At 38.2% G+C, this 22,040-nt stretch overlaps 1 protein-coding gene across 5 annotated transcripts in view; it reads left to right on the top strand.

Annotated features, from left to right (window-relative positions):
- Positions 1–22,040, top strand: part of cpeb4 (cytoplasmic polyadenylation element binding protein 4) — a 51,727-nt gene that overhangs the window by 15,052 nt on the left and 14,635 nt on the right. For 3 of the 5 annotated variants that reach the window (XM_015373918.1, XM_015373920.1, XM_015373919.1), the window contains exons 3-4: positions 9,320–9,410; positions 18,367–18,417. In XM_015373918.1, coding sequence (XP_015229404.1) covers positions 9,320–9,410; positions 18,367–18,417 — 142 coding nt within the window. The remainder of the gene's footprint in view (positions 1–9,319; positions 9,411–18,366; positions 18,418–22,040) is intronic. The other 2 variants (XM_015373922.1, XM_015373921.1) reach the window with 1 other exon arrangement.

Below are 22,040 nucleotides of genomic sequence, written 5' to 3'. Positions count from 1 at the left end.
AAAAAAAATTCGACACAGTCATGGCTGGGTAAAAAGAGAAAACTAGGAGAGCAACTTAGAATGCTAGTTTATGAAGAGAGTTTAAAGTTGGGTCTAATAGCTCACCTCTTTGGGCAATATTACACCAGCTTGTTGAATTAGAGAATTAAAAGTTGCCAGATATTCAATTTCAAATTCTCCCAAAGCATAATCACAATAAAATAAACTCAATAATAAATCATCCAAAACTCGATTAAAGAGATGACTATGTGTAATCAAACATCAGTGTACTTTGATAAAAAACAAACAAAAAAAATGTTTATCAAAAAGGTTCTTCAGTATTCAACGCATCAAAGTCCATAAAGTCCAAAGGCGCATAAAGAAATGAACCAAGAGAAATGAGATTTATTTATTTCAGTCAAATTGTTTATCAGACTTGATATATTCTACATTCAGAGAACAGTGATAAAAGCTGAAGATTCACCTGTTTACTACCATGGGTGATGCTGTGTGCTGATTGGAGCAACAGGACAGTCGTTTCCCCAACAGGAATGATTTAAAAATAAGTGTAACAGGTCTGCAGTCACTGAGGACTGTTGGCTGACTCTTTTTTAGCACTGGAAGAAGGAAGTTTATTTATATGATACAGATTATATAAGCTATTATGCTTCAAAGACCAAAGCTCTAAATTAAGTCAAGGAGTTAGTTTCCTTTTAATAAGGTTCTTCATTTTTAAAGAGCTTATGTCTGAAGCAGAGTGCAGATAGGAAGAAACCCCATCAACAAAATCATCAATTTGTGAAGGGGAATAAATTAAATGGTTGCCTTCTGCACTGTTGTTCTCAAGTATGTGTGTATATATATATATATATATATATTAGGGCTGTCAGTTTTAAAGCGTTATTAACGCGTTAACTGCTTTAGACTATAACGCCGACATTTTTTTTAACGCACGTTAATCGCGCATCAAAACAAACGCACCATGCCCTTTTGTTCTTTATTTTTCCGCAGCGCTCGCTGTACTGTTTGTTTTACCCTCGGCGCTTTCCGTAGCTTCAGGAACGCTACGTTTTGGGAGAGACGGCAGCATAACAGACCCGTGCTTTGAATGAGCAAAAAGGGCCAGCAGACAAGGTATCCTGAATGATAAGTTTCATTTTAAAGTTATCCCAGAAGGCTGTCTTGACAAAACCTGAGTCCTATGTCTATGTTGTCCAGAAGAAACGAGCGTCTCACTGGCTTAGTGCCAACAAGACAAAGAAATAAACTAAGTCATGTGGAATGCACCGCTGCTGCAATTCCTGTTCAGAACAAAGGAATATTAAAGCATTTTGAAAATGTTCTACATGTAAAATGTTATGTTGTTGAGATGACTGCAAAGCCCAGTTATTGTAAATTCGTTTGATTTATTTATTATTTTGTGAGTAACTTCATTTTATTTGAATTAAGTCAGAATTTCATAACGGAATGTGCACTTTATTTTAACAGTACATCTTTATTTTTGTCCTATGTTTGAGAAAAAACTTAATTTTATGGAGTTCTTTGAAGTACTGTTTACTGTTCTGTAGTTTTGTAATTTTTTTTTATTACAATTTTTGAATAATTATTGGCCGGAATTTAAAACCAGGATATTTTTTATTCTAGTTTTTTAAAAGTGCTTTAAAAAAATAATAATTAAAAAAACTTAAAACTTTCTTTACATTCAATGCAATATATGGGCATTCTAGTTGCAGCCAGGTTTCTGTAAGACAACATAAATCAATTCGATAATAACAAATGAAATGATTAAATAAAAAACTTTTTGAAGAAAGAGATTCGATACAATAAACTACATTTAAGAGAGATTTGGTTCAATGAACTGCATTTAATTGCTTAAACTTTTTTCTCAATTGGAGTCATTTTATTTTTAGCTAGATAATCATAATTTATTCCTTTTCTAATATATTTCATTTTGGCCTTGGGCAAGACACTGTCTGGGTGGGGTATTGGGTCGGTAACACTGGAGAAGATGCAGAGAGGTTTGGTAAACTACTACTCTCTTTTCTGGTCTGCACCCTAAATTGTCAGTGTTTTAGAGGACTAATAAATTTGACCAGATTCTATAAAGACAAGCTCTACCATCTAAAGTGAGATTGGACGCCCTCTCTCCCATCAGACCAAGTATTCCCCCCAAAAGTTTGCAGATTAATAATGTAGCCCACATCGTTTTCAGAACACCACCTAGACAACCAGCAGCTGAATGACGACGTGTGGCTAAACATGTCATCACTGGTCTGATCAGAAACTTGGGGAGTCCGACTTTGCTTGGGCAAACTTACACACCGAAGGAACACAAATTTATTGACCTGTGATTGGTGTAATGTAGGTCTGCAACAACCAAAACAAGAAGTGATGCTTTACGACTTACCAGCAGCATTCAGAGTAAAAGCTTTAAAGCGACCTGTCAGACATTTCTGCGATTGTGACTCAAGGTTTGGATTTGATACACTACAAAACCTCAGAGCACCCAGCCATTAGCTAAACCTGCTAAATCAGTACAGTTCACTTTACCCATAAAGTCTCTGCTCCAAATAAAGAGTTTTCAAGACTTTTATTTTACAGGTTAAAATAGCATAATGCTTTGACCTTAAAAGAAAACAAATCTAATTTACCACATTGATGATTTTGATTAAAAATCATCACTGTGGTAATAAACTCCATTTTTGCTGCTAAGTCTGATGAGAATCCCACTAGTTAGTATAAAAGATAATCCTCAGTCACTCTTTAGTCTCACACAGGATAGACTTTATCTTTAAGTAATGTTTTCAGATGTATTGCCCTGCGATGGACTGGTGACCTGTCCAGGGTGTAGCCCGCCTCTAGCCCATTGACAGCTGGAGATAAGCACCTGCACCCCTCGCAACCCCAGCAGCGATAAGCATGATGGAGAATGGATGGTTGCAGGTTCAAAAATTGTAGCATGGGTGTGGTGTTTTGCATTATAGGGAAATAAGCTCTATCCTACAGTACTTTTGCTGTATCGTCTTATAAAAAAAAGCATGCCTTGGCTTTTAGCCTCAAGTTAAATACCATACTCCACGGATGGATAGAGTGAGATGCTTTATTGATCCTGCAAGAAGTTTTTTTTTTTCTTGGCAGAAAGCAAAAACACAAGAAAGCATTATAAGCTAATATAACCTATGACATTTGCTAACTATGAGTAATTTCTCATATACTCATGACACAGAAATTGAGTCATTTGCATTAAAGATGTTCTCTAGCGTGTATCTGTGCATGCCCTTCAATCTGTCATGTATAAACACTTTGCTGGTAAGCTGCCCAGTTGTTGAGATAGAAGGCTGCACAACTCTGATGATTAATCACCCTGGCCACCTCTCTGGGATGAATTTCACCAGCTGCAGAGCTGAACCCAGCCCTCACCGCCACTGCACTGAAGGTACCAAAGCCCAAAGATACATTTTAAGCATTGCATTACTTAGTTAGAGGATGGTGGCGTCGTAATGCGCCATGACTGCATCAGCTTCCTTAAATCTGTTTACTGTTGTGTGGGAATTGAGTTTGATTATAGGTGTTTCCTACTTGTTGCAGGTCTGTATTTAATGTTTGGTTTGTTTGACCTGAAGCAACAGCCTAAGCCTTGCATATGATACTGCGGCGGATATGAGAAAACAGAAGACGCAGTCTGGCTTGTATCCCGGTGCTTCTGTTTGTTTTGAGGGAGAGAGCTGTGCCCTGGGTGTGTTCTATCTACCGTGTCAGTTCTGTTTTTGCAGGTTCTTTCAGTTAGTGTGGGAAATCTGCTCTTGCACAAACGTAAAAATTTGGCTACAGCTGAGTGATCGGAGATGCTCTTTTTCCAGACATCTGCTGTGTGTTGCAAAATTTTTTATACCATCCAAAACGTTTCTCATTCTGTCACATTAGTCACAAACTTTTTTCAATGTTTTTGTTGGGGTTTTGTATGATTGATAAACATGAACTAATATTTTTAGAATTGAAAACCAAAGGGCACTCTTTTCAAATGTCTTATAATTATGATTTTATTTCATACTTTCTAAAAGCACCTTGTGCTGCAATTAAAGCCTTTTCTAGTTTTCTTTATCTAGATTAAGTTTTATCTTTTCTTTACTCAGTTACTCTTAGATTGAAAAGTAAGCATTTTTTCCCTCATCAGCTTTAATTTTAGCTGCAGATCGTTAATTAGATTGGAGTCTGGAGTTTGACCGGGTCATTTGACCTCATACATATACTTTAATCTAATCTAAAGCATTCTATGGTAGCTCTGGCTAGATGCTTGGGGTCTTTGACCTACTGGTTCATGAACCTCTGCTTAACTCTCAAGTCTTTTGTAGAATCTGGATTTCTTCTGGGATTTCAAAATATCTAGCTGCATCTCCATCAACTCTGACTGATTATTATAACTATAACTTTTGCCTACATCACATTTCTGCTTCTACTATGTTTCATGATTGGGCTGTATGTTCAGTCTAATGTGAAACATAATAAAGAATGCCCTCTGAAGGACAGATTCTGGCTGGAAATGTGAGAGCATGCTAAGCAGCTTTAGTATCCATGATGGCCGCCACATACAGTATGTAGAATGTTGTGAAAGTTGCCGGAATAAAAAATGTAGCTTGACAGTAATTGTCTAATTAAACCAGTGGCTAAATCGTGCTGCAAAACATCTATTTATAGACATGTTCTGTTTGTGTTGAAATGCATAAAATAAAGGGAAACATATTCTCGAATATCATTGCTAACAGCAGTTTAATTTCCTCAACTTGGGGTGTTATGTCTTTAGATTCAATCTCCATTCAGAGACAAATGAAACACAACTTTTAATGTATACATATCCCTGTCGACGCTTACCAGCTTCTCTGTCACTGCCAGGAAAAAATGAAAGGAAAGCAAACAAATCCCCACATGATTCTACCCAGCGGCGTAGCCAGAACAAGGGTGGCCAGGCAATAACCAATGCACACTGAGGGGTGGCCGAAAGTGGATAAATTTTCAGCTTAAAAACAAGCAGAACATCCACATTTTCAAAATAAAGACAAACTATACTTTCCTTCAGCCTTTGCTAACAAATAGATGCATATATTTAAACATCTGTGCTTTCTAGATAAAAGGTATAGTGGATACATTTCTTTCAGGTTAGATTTCTGGAGCGAACATCTCTTCCATCGTCATTACTTACCTACTTTTATCAACAATCATTCTGCATAAAATAAAAATTTACAAGTATTAATACCAACATAAATGTATTATTTGATCCTTTCTTATCAAAATAGTTATGTATCTATGAATCACTGAAGACTCTTAGATGACTTGCAGAAACATCATTTCATTTTTATTATTTTACCCCATATATAACACAAAATGTAGTTCTGAAAAGAGTATGAATTCTGAACTTATGTTTAATGTTAGTATACTGATGTGCATAATTAACACAAAAAAATTAAAATGTTTTGAATATTCCACTTGAGAGTATTACTGCTGCCACCGTCTGTATTAGAGGGAATAAAATGGTAGGGGTGGCCCTCCATCTAGCTCCGCCCCTGATTCTACCACCATTGTGTTTCCCTGTTGGTGTTGTCAGGATCATTTCCAGAGTTTGCAGTTTACTTTCTCAATGGCCTGTTTGCTGTGAGCTTTGGTATTAATAATCCTGGTTGTTCACCTACGTTTTCTTGGACCTCCACTGAAAGACGGTACCAAAATTAAATTGCATATAAATATCCTGTTTGTTAAAAAGGTGCGAGAGCCGATTGTTTCCTCTGGGACTTTACGATGAGGTGGCAGGGTACATTTAGATTCCACACTTTTCACGTTTTTTTTTCTTGAAAAACTCTAGTAAACCCTTGCATCTTTTTTCCCCCCATGTCACAGTCATCATTTACTTCTTTGTGTTTTTTTATCCCATCGAATCCCTGCAATATGACTAACACCACAGAGACTTCAAACTTCAGTCGGTGTTAAGAGTTTTTCAAGGCAACTACTCTCTTTAACCTGTCAGACACATGAGGTATCTTCTGAGTTTAGGAGCAGCTCCAAGCGCAGGGGAGGGGATGAAAAAGTGAGGTGCCTGCCTGGCAGAGCGTGGGTCATGTGGTTCACAGAAGTAGGTCTGTTTTTCTGAACCCTTTAGCATTTAACCCCTGTGGAGTTCATGGTAACAGAGTATGCTATGAGCTTTTCTTTCCACAGTGCCTTCACCCTTCAGGGTTTCTTTACTCATATTAAGCTGCTGTTCACATGGATTTGAATCTGTTTTTTGCATAAAAATAGTGAGACAGTGGCGCATGGTACGAAGGAAACAGATTACTTACATGTTGACTTGCATTTTTGGGTCATTATTGGGGAAGTTTAGACCTTGACCAGATAATGCAGTATTATATATTTTATATATATATATATATATTTTTTGTTTTTTTTGTTTTGGTTTTATTTTTTTATCTCAAGGCTAAAAGACGTAACAAACCTTTAAAAACAAGAAAATATAATGGAATTTAGATTGAGACAAAAGTTTAATACAAAAGTATTAAAATTACATGTTTATAACAGACTGGTGTGTATTCTGAGTTTTATCTTAGTGGGTGAGTTAGTAAGTTATGCTTCATGCATGAACAATCCACTTGGAAATAGGACATGCCAAGTAATGAGGGCTGGTTAGGGCTCACAGTGTGAGCAGTGAGCTTGTCGCAGATATTTTTGATTTATGCCCAATGTTGAAGCGTGGCCTGCGCTATGTTATTCCACACCACAGCTCAAGAGGGACAATCAGGAACTAGCTGTGGGTCTAGATATGGCCGAGGCGGTGAGGAAGTGGGGGCAAGTTTGTGCGACAATGGAGGGACATGATGGCGAAAAGGAGCGGGGATCCAGGTGAAAAAAAGGGCCCAGCGCACCTCACTCTTCTCGCTGGTCCAACTTCATTAATCGTTTTCTGAAATGGTGATCACAAAAAGCAAAACAAGCCGGTAAGGTACCAATCGGGAAATACGCATAGTGTAGAGTGGATGCAGATTTGGCCAATGAGAGGCCTCCTATCTGCGGATCTGTCTGCAGTCACCTACAATGTTGGAGAAGTGCAGCAAAGTGTCTGCGGAAGGAGCGGGGGCATATTTGCCTTCACTGCGACGCAGACGATCTGGTTTCTGAGTATAAATCGGCCTTAAGCATCTGGAGCTTTTATACTCTGTGCCCCTTTCTCCCCATTCTGGCCGACTCTAGTGGCGGGGGGGATATACGACACAGACTACAAGTTCCAAAACTACACAACCCATAGAAGTAGAAAACACAGCTGTTTCCAGCATTTTCATAGCCTTTTGGTGTCATCTAGGAGCAAAAGTCATTGCTGATCCACAATCTCTTGAAAGTGGGGATTTTTATGAGCCAGCTCATTAGAAGTTTTTAGATGTTTATAGTTTGAACCTTGGCAGCTATGAGATGTCTTCTCTCCATCATATTTTTCTGCATCAAGCTGGCAGCAGATATAAAAATTTTCTAGGTGCATGATGGGGAAACTCGGGCAGCGCAGACGCCACGTGGAGGAGTGGCGTTGTTGCTAAACTCAACGTAATTTGGCTATTTGCACCGCAATGACTATCGGGTATGAACCAGACTTTAGAGCGTGGCTGCATCCTTTCATCTACATCTTCATCTCAAATATATGCATTTCTCCCGCTTAAATCATTAAACGAGCAAAACAAATTAAAGCAGACTTTATTTGATATAGATGCAAAAACTCAGAGATGTCTTGATTAGAATTTTTATTTTTGGTTTTTATACCTGTTACCCATTCAAATAGTCACAAGTTTTAGATTTATTTCATTTGAACTTTGCTTTTCATGCTCAGGATTTCTCGTTGCATTTGACACATTTTCAACTATTCTACTACGAGGAAAAATGATGGTAGAATATCATTACTCCTCAATTATTCCCTCAAGACCAATTCCTCTGGTTTAGAGCAAAAAAAAAAGCACTTAATGTGGAGTGCTATTCTGTTTTGTGAGTCTACTCAGTCAAGTGTTTCATCAGACTTCAGTGTGTTTTATTTAGGTGAATATTTCTGGGTTTAAAGCATTTTTTAATGTGGCGGTCTGAACGTCTTCCAGTGTTATTAAAAGTCTGGAGGAATTTAGTTGGATTTTATGAATCATATAACCATATTTAGACTGATACCTAATATATAATCTTGAGTCACTGCAAGCCTTTTAAAACAGCACCTTAAAGTAGTGTAAGAGATAAGTGTGGAAAGTATGTTTTAACAGACAGTTTAGGAAGAATAAACATCTTTAAGCGTCTTTCAGAGAAGAGGAAAAACATACTGAGGAACCTCTTTTCACCAGAGGAGTCACTGGCTTTTTAAAGTGTGGGGCCTCTGGTGCTTATATGAGAAATATGGCAGCGTTTAAGGAATTTCTTCTTTTGAGGTGACACTCATTGTAGAATGACTGGGGAGAGAAAAAAAAGGTTTAAAAATAGGAGGAAGGAAAGAATGAAGTGTTCAAACGTGATACAGTGGGGATGTTAGGTGTTTCCGATAAAAAACAATAAGGTTATGAATTTCTGATAGCGCTCATTTGTTTGTTTTGAAAAGCAGGAAATAAGAAGAGTTTGTCAGCATGGCTGCCCGTCATCGGCCGAGGCGGAGTCGATGCAGAGAGCTTATCAGCATGCCACTCGCTGCGTCTGTTTGTGTTTTCAGCGTGAGAGCATATTTTATGTATTCACATTGTAAGGGTGTGAGAGTGTTTACACATGTCGATGTGTGCATACACTGATATGTAGCATCGCCGGTATGCCAAGGATGGCTCCATAGAAGGTGGAGCTGCTGACGCCCTCTTCAAACTGGTGCAGCTTTTCTCCATTAAAAGCAACTTGGAAGATGAACGGGAGAACTTGGCTCAACGTTCACCAAATTCTCTCCATAAAAAAAAAGAAAACGGAAAACAAATATAAAAACTTCTTTGAGTTTTTGTTCTTTACAAAAACAATTGTCATAATAATGTGTATAAATAAATTAAAATCTTGTAACCTGTTATGTACTTTCTATTATCCATGGCATATTTTCTGATATAGCACACGCTTGGTTCAGCCACTGCTTGAAGTACGCTGGTCGTATTTTTAATGTGAAATTAGAAGTGCTGTCTCCTCCTCTTGCCTCGTTCTGTGCATATTTATTTAGGTCAGTGCTGCATTCAAAGATAAATCTAATGACTCCTGCTCCACTTTACACATTTGCCACAGCAACAAAGAAGGAATCTCAACTAAACCCCTTCCGAGGGAAGGAAAGAAAGAATTTAAATGTCTCCTTTTTCTTTTTTTCCTCCTGTAGGAACGAACCAGATCATTTGACAGTTTCAACATGAACACTCTGGAGAACTCGCTGATTGACATCATGAGAGCTGAGCAAGACACCCTGAAAGGTAAATATGGCAACTGAAAGTCAGAAAAAAGCATGTGGACAATCAGCAGTGCAGTTTTTTATGTAATGAAGATAGCTGTCGTTTTCCATTTGGCTTTCTCAGCCTGGTACACTTAAAGCAAAATAATGCAATATTAAGCACACATGATATGGTATATATGTGCTTAAGCTTGCACCAATGTTTTGTACAAAGCCAGAGTTTCTTTAAAAAACAAAACAAAAAAAAACAACAAGCTCCCCTTAAGAAACTTGAATTCCAGCCCAGAAAGTGTGCGCTCCAGCATGGCTCATACGTTGAAACCTGCTGGTAACTGTTAGCACCTCTGGAGGCCTGTGACTTATTAAGCCTGCAGCATACTTGGTAAGGTACGATTTCCATTTGTCAGCATGTTTAATTGTTTCTATAAAATGGAGAGAAACATTCGAAGCAAATCCCTGGTTTTCCAATTTGCAGCAAGAACATCTAAAAGTCCGATGTGATGTTATTCCCTGATGCATGTTCTGATTTTCAAAGCAGAATGTGGATTATTTTTTGATTGGAATCATGTCCAAGTACTGTACCACTTCCATATTAAAGAGCTAGAAGTCTCATCTCAAAGTGTAAGCCTTAAAAAGATATAGAAGATCATAGATTAGGTCCAGAACATCCAGCCAGACCCGATCATGGGCATAAAGCCCAATCCGAACCGAGCCCGACTAACACAACTGAACTGTGAGACCAAGCCTCAAGGAAACGTGATGCGTATAAATATTTTATTTAAGCTATTACTGTTACTAGACGCAGTCAGTCTGTGCATCACTGCACTGATGCAGGGAACGCTAGAATTAAGCCACACACAGCACAGTGAGTTCTGGCCCAGAGCACGTCGGTCCTGTGTGTTGTGCCGGTCATGTGCAGGATGTAGAAGAGCAGAACGGACAGATGTGCTATCTGTCCCTGCAGCTGCAGGATGGGCTCCATCATCCTGACTCTGAGTGCATCCTAATCAAGTGTGATATGCATGAGATAAAATGATCAGGATGTTGGGCGTTGCAGCATTCATACTCTGCTCATGTTTAATAGGCTGCTGCATCTGGCTTAAACTTAAGAACTTCTTAAATTATCCATTGTGGCACACTTAGAAATTATGAGTATAACCAAACTTTGTTTCCACAACTAAACAGACTAGGCGTATATCGCATGAGAAAGCCTGACCTGAACCTGAGCTGACCGTTGGCCATAAATCTAGGGCCCTATAATTTCCGCGATCACGGAATCGCGGACGGAATCGCGGAATTGGGAAATTAACACGGAATCTAGTGTAAACGAGGAATTTCTACATTCTAAATTAAATTCTGTTTTTGTGTGGGAGAAGAACGTACGTCAGGGGGAAATGCACACCAGGGGACGCAAATCTGGGCGACACAACCCCTCCCGCTCCATCATTTCCGCTCTCCCTCCCCCACCAAAACATTGAAAAAATGGCGAAGCGGCTCTCCAAAGCTCCGCTTTCGACGAAAAAGTTGAGAAACACGACGCTAAGCCCTGAGTACAGAGCCGAGCATTTCCCTCATGACTTTTACGTGTCAGGTGAACTATTGTTTTGCAGGTCAACATTCCATTGATTAGAAGTGCAAAAATACATACGGTACATAAAATGTAAAAATCGGAATTTTCAAAAATTCAAATGGAAAAAAACGGAATTTGGGAAAAAATAAAAACGGATTTTATAGGGCCCTATAAATCTATACTCTAGGATGTAGTGCATTTTAGAGTAATGCTTTCAATAGCTTTTGATCAGTCCTTGGTTCGCATTTGATTCGACTTTACGCTGATCATTTCCACTTCATTGTAAGAAACTAAAACTTAATAGTGTCTCCTCGCAATGAGTTCTTCTGAAGTAAAAAAACTGACATTTTTAAAGAAAAAGATAACAGGGTCTGTAGGAGAGGCTTTGCAAAACAGTTGCTATGCTTTTAGCCACTGTCATTCAAATTTTAGGAGAGCTCTTGCAAAAAGAGAAAATGTAAATTAACCAGGCCACACAAAGCATTGCCTCGTCCAAACCTTAGGTTTACAAATGACTGTGATGTGCAGCAAGTAGAGAAAGCAAACTAGCATGGACCACATGACTTCACATGCCACCGTGCAGGTTGTTGTTTTCTTGTCATGTGATCAACTATTAACCAGATTAGATGCTATTTAAAGATGCAGAAATTGAAATGCAATTTTAGGTTTACCCTGAAAGATGCCAGAACTTATTTAACAAGATTATTTCCATGCATTTGTTGAATGCATGAACTGTTTTTCAGAAATTCAAATAGTATAGAGCTTTTCTTTTAAATGCAAAATTAAAAACAAAACCTTGGAATTTAGACGTTTCAATCACCCGCTTCTTATGGGATACTTAAAAATTGGCGTTAAATAACAATGTATGGAGACATAACTATAGATGTCCCTTGGTCTTCTTGTCTAAATATCTGTATAACTTCCTATATTTCCTTGACAAAGTATGAAAAAATAACATGTCCATAAATTGCTGGAAAACTTGACTTGTATTTTGACACATGTACCAAATTGTCCCTAATATTTCCTCAGACATAGCTGGGCAAATACTTAGCCATAACATCATACTGTCTCTGTCCTCCCTTGGCTGGCAGGGAGGAACTGGTTGAATTAGTTACACCTTTGACGTGGGCTATACTTTAGCGTTATCCTTTAGGTGATGCATACTGACTAAATTTGTCCTTATTTATCCAGGGAATTAGAAGTCTAGCACATCACAAGGCTGCATTTCCCATTGCAGCCATGTTTGTGTTTTGCCCATATAGTTTTGTTACAAGAATAGGAAAATGATTGTATTAGTTCAAATCATTGGTTTGAGTACCTTGCCCCCTTGCAAAGGGCCGTCTATCTAAGTATGATTTGCATTTATAGATGGTGCTGCAAACAGGAGTAGTGCACATCATTTCCAGCAGGAATTATAAACCCAGACTCATTTATGGTAGCAAGTTTAATAATATATGGGCTCCATTTAAAGCTACAGTCCAGGTTTTTAGTGAGCCTTAATATAAATAATATTAAAATAAAGAACTAAAGAAAAGGGTTTTTCTCTTTGTTTTAAACAAGATTTATTAACACCAGGTCCAGGTTAAAAAAAAAATCCTTAGCAGTTTTTATAGATGTAATCCTACGTGTCTTTTAATAGATTCAGCTTTAGACAGAAACAGTGACAGCAGCTTTTTGCAGGGCATTGACTGGCAATCATTACATGAATGGAAGTAATAAAACAGAAAAAGGGTTAGCTGAGACACTGATTCTTTATTTCAGAATCAGTCCGACATTTTGACCATGCCGAAGCTTAGACCTTGTTGTAAGAGGCAGTTATTTACTGTAATAGTTTAGTGAGATAACCATGCTTGGCTTTTGAACCAAAGCTAGCAGAGAGTTAAGAGTTGAGTAAAGTGGCAGAATGGTGGATTGGTAGGGGTAGAGCTAGCACTAGTTTTAGTTTTAAGCCGGTGGAGGTTTGGCCAAAAAGAAATTAAAATGGAGGAACAGATCAAATCTTTTTATGTCCCAATGAGCATCATAAAGTCTCCTTAAAACGTGTCATTTTGTAAAACACATAAAATTAGTGTCATGGCTACAATAAGAAAATGATTAAAGCTTTGAACTTTAGGCTGATTATCTTATGTACATCTTCTATCATCAAACAAAACTCCCATACATCCAGCAATAAGCCTGTGTTCATCTTACTTACCTTAATAGTATGGATACCTCTCACCAACTAGCAAAGTACATTTCTATGAAGCTAGTATTTTGTTCTGCTTAGACTTTAATGCATCACAGCACATTAGCTCCTTCATTTTTCCTTTTTATCATACTCTGCATTGTTCTTAAAGTGAAAACTATGCTGCACAGTGGTGAAACGACGAAGAACACCAAATTATCCTCCTCACTTATTATCCTTTCATCCGACCTGCAGCTCTTAGCAGCCATAAAATTTTACAGTCATAATTTTCATAATTATGGTGCGGCCTTGTGCTGTAGTATGATGGGTGTAGCTTGAGTAAATTTGCTCTTTTTTCCCACACAGGATAGTAAAAAATGTTGCTTTGATAACTTACTTTTGCTCTGTAGAACTGTTATTTATGTTCATAATGATTCACTCATTTACATCCATGTTTACAGAAAACACAGACTAAACCAATCTTTAAATTACTCATTTGAAATTGACTTTTTAAACAAACTTAATGGAAACAAAGCAAGAAAAGAAGGCAACACCAAATATCTATAGAAGAGGCTTTGAATCCCTTCCACCATTGTTCTGACTGACAGAAAGGATCCCTCTGTTCATCCAGCGCTCTTTAACACACCACTGCATTGTGTGAACTTGTTCATACATGTGCTTTAACGTGCACTGTTTGTGTGGAGCCAGCAGCATGCAAATGAGCTTCGCAAAGCAGCCACATACAACCCTGCAGCAATACTTTGGTTCTGCTGTAGGCTACCTGTTATCACCTTCGAGGCTCCAGGTTTAAATACAGCTTGACATTTTTTTTTTTTTTGTGGAACTGGGAGATTTTGTTGGTGTAACTATTTTCACCTTCTGTTTCTCACCACTGTAATCCACCAGGAAAGATGAAGGGGTAAATTCTGCAGAGGATAAACAGACTGCTGTTTCTATCTGCTTGGGTCAGTCCCTCCAGTTCTGCTTCCTCTATACTGTGAGCTCAGTTTGCAGAGTGTGGGGGAGGGGCCCGCAGATTTCCTTGTGACAGGGGGCATCGGAATGCACCAATCACCAGGCGGTCCGTACCAATACAACAATGGCTGCACTATTTCAGCCCTTTCATCTCATGATCCTTTTTTTTGTGCAAGCGGGTCTTGCATAACTTTGAAGCTTGTTTGGCATCATAACACGTTATTTGTGTGTTTGTGGTTGGGAGGTGGCCCTAGAAAATGACCCATTGTAAAAAAAGTATGGTATGAGGATACAAATAGAAAGTAGGGTTTATTTAGAACAAGTGTTTTTTGATATTGTGATGATGTGGTATCTAGTAAAGAATGAGAATATTTCCATTAAATTTTTTTTTAAATATGTGAAAAAAACAAGAAGATATAGATAAAGGTGCTCACTGTCAGTTTGGGGCTTAGATCATTTGTACCCCACTAAGTGCCTATTAGGGATGGAACGGTTTATAAAAACCGTCCGAACCGTTCGGTTCGATTCACGTGTGTTGCGTTCGGTTCATGCACTGCTCCTTTTTCTCATAGGCGAAGCGTTTACACACCAGAGCAAAAGGTGGCGGTACTGCGACCAACGCCAACCACCAGTAGTAAACAAGAAGAAGAAGCGAAGCAGCGTAGCCGGGTGTAGAAGAAAAAAAATCAGTTGTTGTGGAGTTTTGTGTGGGTATGGCGAGTGGGAAAGAACAGGAGTTGGAAGACCCGCCAGCAGCACTTTATAGGTCTGCTGTATGGGACCACTTTGCATTTGGAATGACCTATGACGGCGGAAGGAAAGTTGTGGATAAAAACAGTGTGCAAGCATTTTGCAACACGTTCTGTTTATTATAACAGCAACACGACCAACATGTCAGGCTAACAATCAACATATACCAAACCGAACCGAATACCGTGACCACGAAACAGTGAACCGAACCGTGGATTTTGTGAACCGTTCCACCCCTAGTGCCTATATATTAGCATTTAGTTTTGTCTTTCTCTCTCTGGTACCTGTAAACACACATTGTGATTCAGCTGTTGCATATAAGCTTATTTCTTCTTCGTAGTTGCTTATTTCCTTTAGATTGATTGATTCACTTTATTGATCTCACATTGATCTCTTTACTATAAATTCTTGGTAGTGGCTGTTTGAGGACTTTATAGAATTGTTGCAGAAGTCATTGAGATGGGTTTAAAAAGATCCACCAAATAGTTGGCTCTTTATTAGGTTTTTACTTTAATAGCTAGATTGCTTTTATATTTGAAGTGTAAAAATAAAATATATATTGTTCTAGCAAAACTTTGCCACCAAGCACCTAATGCACTTTTGAAAATGACTTCAGTGAAGAGAATATTAGTAATTCTTGTCAGTTGATCTGCACTGCAGGAAGAACAAAAATCACCTGACCACCACACTTGAGTTTTTGGCCCCAGCCAAAAAACAGACGTAAATAAATATTTGATATAAGGTATTACTTCTAATAGAAGCCGTTAGTCCGTAGTCCAGGTGTGTGTGCAGCACACAACTGTACTGAACTTTCTCTTTTTTCAGAAACAGCAATGTAAGTACTTATTTGTTATTTTATAGTACTTGTAATCACATATTATATCCACTAGAATTAACTTGACTGATACTAACCTGCCCCTACAGTAACTGTCTTAGGTAATTTCAAAGAAATATATACACTATTGAGAATCGCAATAGCTTGCTGCTCAGCTGTGAACGGCACTGTAAGCTGAGGACAGAAACTCCTGTGAAGTAACCAACAGCAAAGAAAAAAAATTGTCAAGTTGTTTTAAAAAAAATTAATTAATAGAAGGGTTCGAAAAGTTTCTAGATTTACTGCGAAAGTCGCTTAGTGACTTGGGTTGAATTGGCTGATAACAGATGTACTACAGGGAGTCACAAAGACATGGAAGGAATGATTTGATTAAAATAAATAGAAATATAGGGAAATCTTGACAAACCAGATCCCCATACATGAAACACAATTCATGTATTCTATTCTATTTCTACTTCTATTAAAACTACCTGCTTCATCTTTAAAGAAAAAAAACTTGTATGCGTTACCTTTACATGATTAATTGATTGACTTTATTGATCTCATAGTGGAGAAGTTGACTTGTTACATCGGCTCAAATTGTTAAAAAGAAAAAGTTGCCAAAGGAAGAAAAGGTGCATGGATGCATTTGGTTTTTAAGCAGGATTATTATACTGGGTGTAAAAGTCTTTCAATAAAGGAGCTGCTCAGCTCCTCTACAGTCTGCTGCAGAGGGTGGAAGGTGTTGTCCATGACTTACATGGATGTAAGCTTGGACAGCACCCTCCCCTCAGCCACTTCCTCCGCTGAGTCCAGAGCGCAGCCTAGGACAGGAACGGCCTTTCTCACTAGTTTGTTAAGCCACTTTCAGTCCTGCTCTGCGCTGCCAGGGCCCCAGCAGACAACAGCGTAGAGGAGGGCTGATGCCAACCACAGAGTAGAGGAGAGCGTAGTACCAACGTTTTGCAAAAAGCTATTCTGTTATTTCAATTTTTTTCATGCAGAAAATTGTTCTAAAACCCTCTCCGTTTAACAGGTTACATCTTCTTCAGCACCCAGTCCCCCACATCTGATGTGAATACCTTTGTCAGCCCATCTCAATCAGCTTTTTAAAAACTTGCCATGGCGAGGAGGTCTTTTTATCAGTCTGGGGGTACCAGACCAAGAATTATTGGAGAAATATTATAGGTTGTTGGAAAGGGATCATCAACTGATTGTAAAACCTCTGAAGCAAAGTATTTTTTTTGTCTTAAAGTTTGAAGAGTAGCATCAGATCTTAGTGCTCTCCTTATTCCCGATGGGGTCACTGGAGTTTGGTTGTGTGGTTAACGTGTATTTTTTGGGGGAAGATAAATAGGAGGATCACAACCTTTTGGTACCTGTGTTGGTTAAAAGGGGTATGCAGTTATTGAATACCAAAAAAACGAATTTTGTTCAGGTTTAACCAAGACATTGCTGCCCATTTTTTACAGCCTCATTGGATTTCATAGACATGATCTCAGGTTGTATTATCAAAACATCTGGTAGCAGATAACTTGCATTGTTGTCATGATTTAAAGACATTGTTAGGAAAGGGTTGCAAAACTGATCCGTCTTTTGTTTGTGCTTAATGTGAGTTTGTAGATTAGCACACATTAACGTAGAGCTGCCATAACATATGGCCTACCCAGAAGAGTAAAGGACCTTTTCAACTTAAAAGTGGCAAACCTAAGATTTAACAGGACTGAATGATTTTGCTAACTTATATTTTTTTTTATTTGATCCTGCTCTTCAACCAAAATTGTGATTTTATTTTGATTTTCCTCTGCACTAATCCTGACCATGAAGTTGTTTTTCTCCTGGGTACATTGTTTTCGTTACCTTGAAAGCTTGCTAGAGTCCAGAGTCCATTGTCACAGGACTTTCCTGGTACTGTTGTGTGGATAAAATGCTTAAACCTACTGATATGCCTGATCTGTGTTCTAGCTGAAACCTTTTCTCCCCTTCTGTGTAGCGGCAAACCAATTTTAAGCATATTACTGCCACCTATATCGAAAAACTATCGAGAAACGTACACATTTTTGTTCTATTTGATTGTATGATCTTCTCGTCTTGCAAATGGACAGAAAGTCAGACAGATTTGTGCATTCATTCCTACTCGTCGTTTTCATCCACTGAAAAAGGAACTGGAATTTTCCGTTGGAATTCACCTAGTCAGGCATCCATGTAATGTGGAATCTTTTTGTGTTTGTAAGCATGTTCTCGGCTTTTCTTTGCCAAGGTGGAAATGTTTGGCTGTGGCAGATAGTCCATGATAACATGTCAGCCTGTGAACACAAGCTGGAGGTGCTGGGTCAAAGAACATGGTCAATATCATTGCATTTCCCTTTGACCTTAGATACTTTAGATGTATGCAATTTAAACTGCTTATCAGCCTCCTGAAGTCTTGACATGATGCGTGGATCATGTCATTACCCACTTTTAACAGAAAAAGAAAAACAGTCAGATACAGTTTCATGTTTCCTGTATCTTATCTTTTATATGCTCATGTGCTGCAGCGGATTACGTTATCATCTTATCATGGTAGCTCTTAGCCTAATTAGAGACAAAGTATACATTGCAAGCTCTTAGCTTTTTCAGTTTCCATTTCTGTTATGGTCCTGTCATGGAGTTAAAATAGAGATGGTATTTTGTCATGAATATTTTTATTCCGTTTTTCTGTGTAGGTCGTCTGGGATTCCCTCACCCCGGTGGTGACAACCCTTTGCCCCTTAATGGTATGTATAGTAAACTACACTGTAAGAAGAAATGTCTACTATCCATGAAAATTAAAGATACAAGTCAGCATAAAGATTTAATGTGAATATAAAGCGTTAATATATTCATTTAATCTGGAACTCCAAAGTAAAGACGTCTGAATTTTGGCCTGAAAATGTTTGTCCCTAATATGTTACAGGGTTTTTTGTCCCTCTTCCATGTTTCCTAGATGGATATTTAATCTTTTAAAAGGAACTTTTGTGCACAGTACTTGGAGATACTTGGACTAGAGTGAACTATAAATAGACTTTGTCATTATTATTATGCTATTTCTCCAAATAATAATTTTAAAATCCATGTCAATGGGTTAGAACTCCGTCTTTATTTTACTCCAATCTTAAACTTCTAAAGACGCACATGTTCTGCACATTTTCTTTTCTTTCAGATGTTCCAAACCTGTTGGAACATCTTATCTTTTACATACGCAGTCTTTTTTAGGTTCCCTGCAACGTGCCTAGTTATAGCAGGAGGAACTTTTGTTTTTACCGGTGTAATTCATCTTGTTTAGATTTTAGTTAGAGAGAAAAGATAAAGTAAAACGGGGTAGTTAAAGACAAATAAAGGACACTTGATCATTTGACTTTCCTAACATGTTATATAAGCAGTTAGCATGGCTACGCTTGATAAAATAGCATTCTTCTCATATTTCCTGCCAACATTTTTAAAAAGGAAGGCATTTTTGGGAATTTTTCTTTAAATATGTTCGACTTGTCTTCAAACCGTGTAAATCCCTGCCTCTTGTTCTTATCTAGACAGAGAAATGCATCAGATTGTTGATATTTTTAGCCTATTGTTTCTGTTCTAATACAACTGGTTCGTCCTTTCGTTCAACTCCATGTAGACTTTTCACCTTTTCTGAGCAAGTTCCCGTGTGGGTTGAATGGAAGGCAGCTGTGTCTTTCTATGTATTCTGATGAAATTTTAATTAGGGTGGTGGGGGTGGTTCGTAAATACCAATTTGAAGCATTTTATTTTGCCTTTCTGTCTTGCAAATAGGTTTAGGCTTACAAGCTCACTATTTTTTCTAACTGGTTTTGCCATTTCTGTTTCTTTTGAATTCGATAAGGTTGTGGAGTGGTGTAAGAAATGTAATGAGCAGAATGATTAACAGAAAGCATCAGTTTAAAAGATCCAGAGACTTTTGTGTGGAAGTTGTCCAGATCTTGTCTGGATTTACTTTATCTCCTGTGGTGCTTCAGCATTTAGGGAATCATTGCGACAAAATAAACCACCTTGAACTGGTTGCATGGTTGTGGTGTTTTACCTTAATCTGTCCGAGCTTCGGCTGGCGGGTAAAGCAGGAACTGCCTGTAATTTCTTGAAAAGCCTGCTCGGTCACATGGTTGCATCACATGGTCAGGAGCTGTCATCGTGCCCTGAGACAGATGGTGCCAGCGGATAGAGGCTGCACACCAGCCCTGGTTTTCTCTCTCTGCCTCATAAGGATACGCAGATTGCTTTCCTCATTCTCTTCATCCCCCCATCCTCTCTCCCCTCCAGTCACTCTCATTTTCGCTCACCCCCACACAGCTTTTTATCAGCTCATTTCTCCATCGCTTCTAATCTATTTTTCCCTCTCTCTCTCACTCAGACTCGCACACGCACGCACACACATCTTTTTATAGCACGCTCTGCTCTCTTTCAATCTGCTTTACTGCCTCTCACTATTTTTCTCCGTTTCTGGCTGCCGTTGACCTTCCCCAGCAGAGTTAATGTCCATCTGGTTTGGAATGTCCACTGAGGGAGGAATATTGCCCCTCCGCTTCTTTACCCATTCCTTGTTCTTTCAGTTCTAGATTGTATTGGCTCTTTTAAAGCTCTTTGCCTTTACTATACCGTCCACCCAAATGATGCTTCAAATGCTTTTACTTTGTCCAATTCTTTATTTAATAAACAAAAAACGCCCCGTTGTCAGAGTGGGAATGCTTGAACAGCTGCATGCCTCAGAGTTTCTCTCACTACTGACTGAATCTTTGAATCGGAAGCAGTCCCCTGATTGGCTGTGATCGGATTAAGGAATGATTTTTAGTTTCTGGATCATTTCCGCCTTCCTCTTGTTCCCTGCATGATTAATTCAAAGGCAGCACACTCCCCCCGTCTGTAGCCTATGATTGTGCACACTTACCTTCTTGTATTACTCTGCAGTCAAGCTGAGTAAAATGGATATGTTTGATGTTGTTTTGCTTAAACTGCCTAAGTAATCAAATATGAAGATTAAAGTCCAATCACAGTGCTTTTCTTGGATATGTCTGAGAACCGCTCTTTTTGCAGCTACGCTACATTTCCAGGTTTAGCTTCGGGTGTCTCCAGGGTTACAATGGCCTATTTGGGCCTGATTCAGTCCTTTAACTCCATGTTGTAGCACCTCCTGTGGGCTTTATTACATTGTGTTTTAATTGCCTCACTTTTTATGTTAATACCTGTTGTGTTGAATGAAAGTCTTTTTTTTTTTTATTATCCTCACTGCTGAACTGAGCTGACCCTCCTTCTTCCCATCTTTTTGCATAAATGAGCAAACTGCCCAGGCGCCTCACAGTAATTTAGAATGTCATTGAAAATTATGTCTTTAATATAAAACATAATGTAAAATCATATGCAGTTTTTATACTCGGCATGACACCCTTAAGTTGATTTAGATGTCTGGCTGTCAGCTAATTGAGTCCAGAATGTCAGTTTTTCTGAAATTTTTTTTTTCTTTGTTAAAAAAAAAATGTTAAAAACAAAAGAAATACGAAATAATCATGTCCTGACTTGTCCAATTATGAAGAAAGTTGCTGACTTGACCATTTTTCAGAGGGAAAGTCAACAAGGTCATAGCATAAGAGGCTCTCTCTCTAGAGGGCTGTATCAAGCATATCAATGGAAGTTCAGTGAAAGGAAAAACATAGTTGATAAAAGCGTACAGGAATCGAGGAAAACTGCAGATTATGAATAAAAGTCAACTTAACAAAGTAAAGGTCGCAACGCCTCAACAGCCGTAACATATTTGTGACATGAGCGACAACATTCCTGGCTTTAAGCCACCACTGTTTTACAGACGACACAAGAATAAAACCATCTGATCAAAACAGAAAGTAGAGGGAACTGTTAGGTGGCCTCACGCATTTTAGTTAAAGTACATTTAGCATTTTATTTTAAAATTGACACCTCAGAGCTCGACGGAAGAATGGGTAGACAGAATCAACGTCATTTGAAATACAATAAAAACAGTTTTTTACCGGTTCCAAAATCAGTGGAGCTGGAAGAAATCGGGACGTCAGAGGGAACACACTCTAATGATCTAATAACTGTTCTTGATGTTTACTGTGTGGGTTGTAATTGTACTAATTTTTAGTCATTTTACTTTTTTTTTTCTATGTTATTATACTATATTGTATTTTGCTCTATTGTTCTTCCAATTTTTCTAATTCTGATTGATGGGCTCTGTATAGTGATAAAAAGGGTGATGTAGACAAGCTGGATGTGTGGAATAACCCCCCCCTCCCCCGTATAAATTTTGTTATAAATTTATAAAAAATGTATAATTTCTTATAAATTATTATTCTTATTATAATAATTTATAAGAAACTGAATTTCTAATTAT

Source organism: Cyprinodon variegatus, unplaced genomic scaffold (genome assembly GCF_000732505.1).
Source record: "Cyprinodon variegatus isolate N-32 unplaced genomic scaffold, C_variegatus-1.0 Scaffold94, whole genome shotgun sequence".
Taxonomy (NCBI): domain Eukaryota; kingdom Metazoa; phylum Chordata; class Actinopteri; order Cyprinodontiformes; family Cyprinodontidae; genus Cyprinodon; species Cyprinodon variegatus.
The sequence above is the reverse complement of the archived record's forward strand: the minus strand, read 5'-3'. Positions and strand labels throughout refer to the sequence as shown.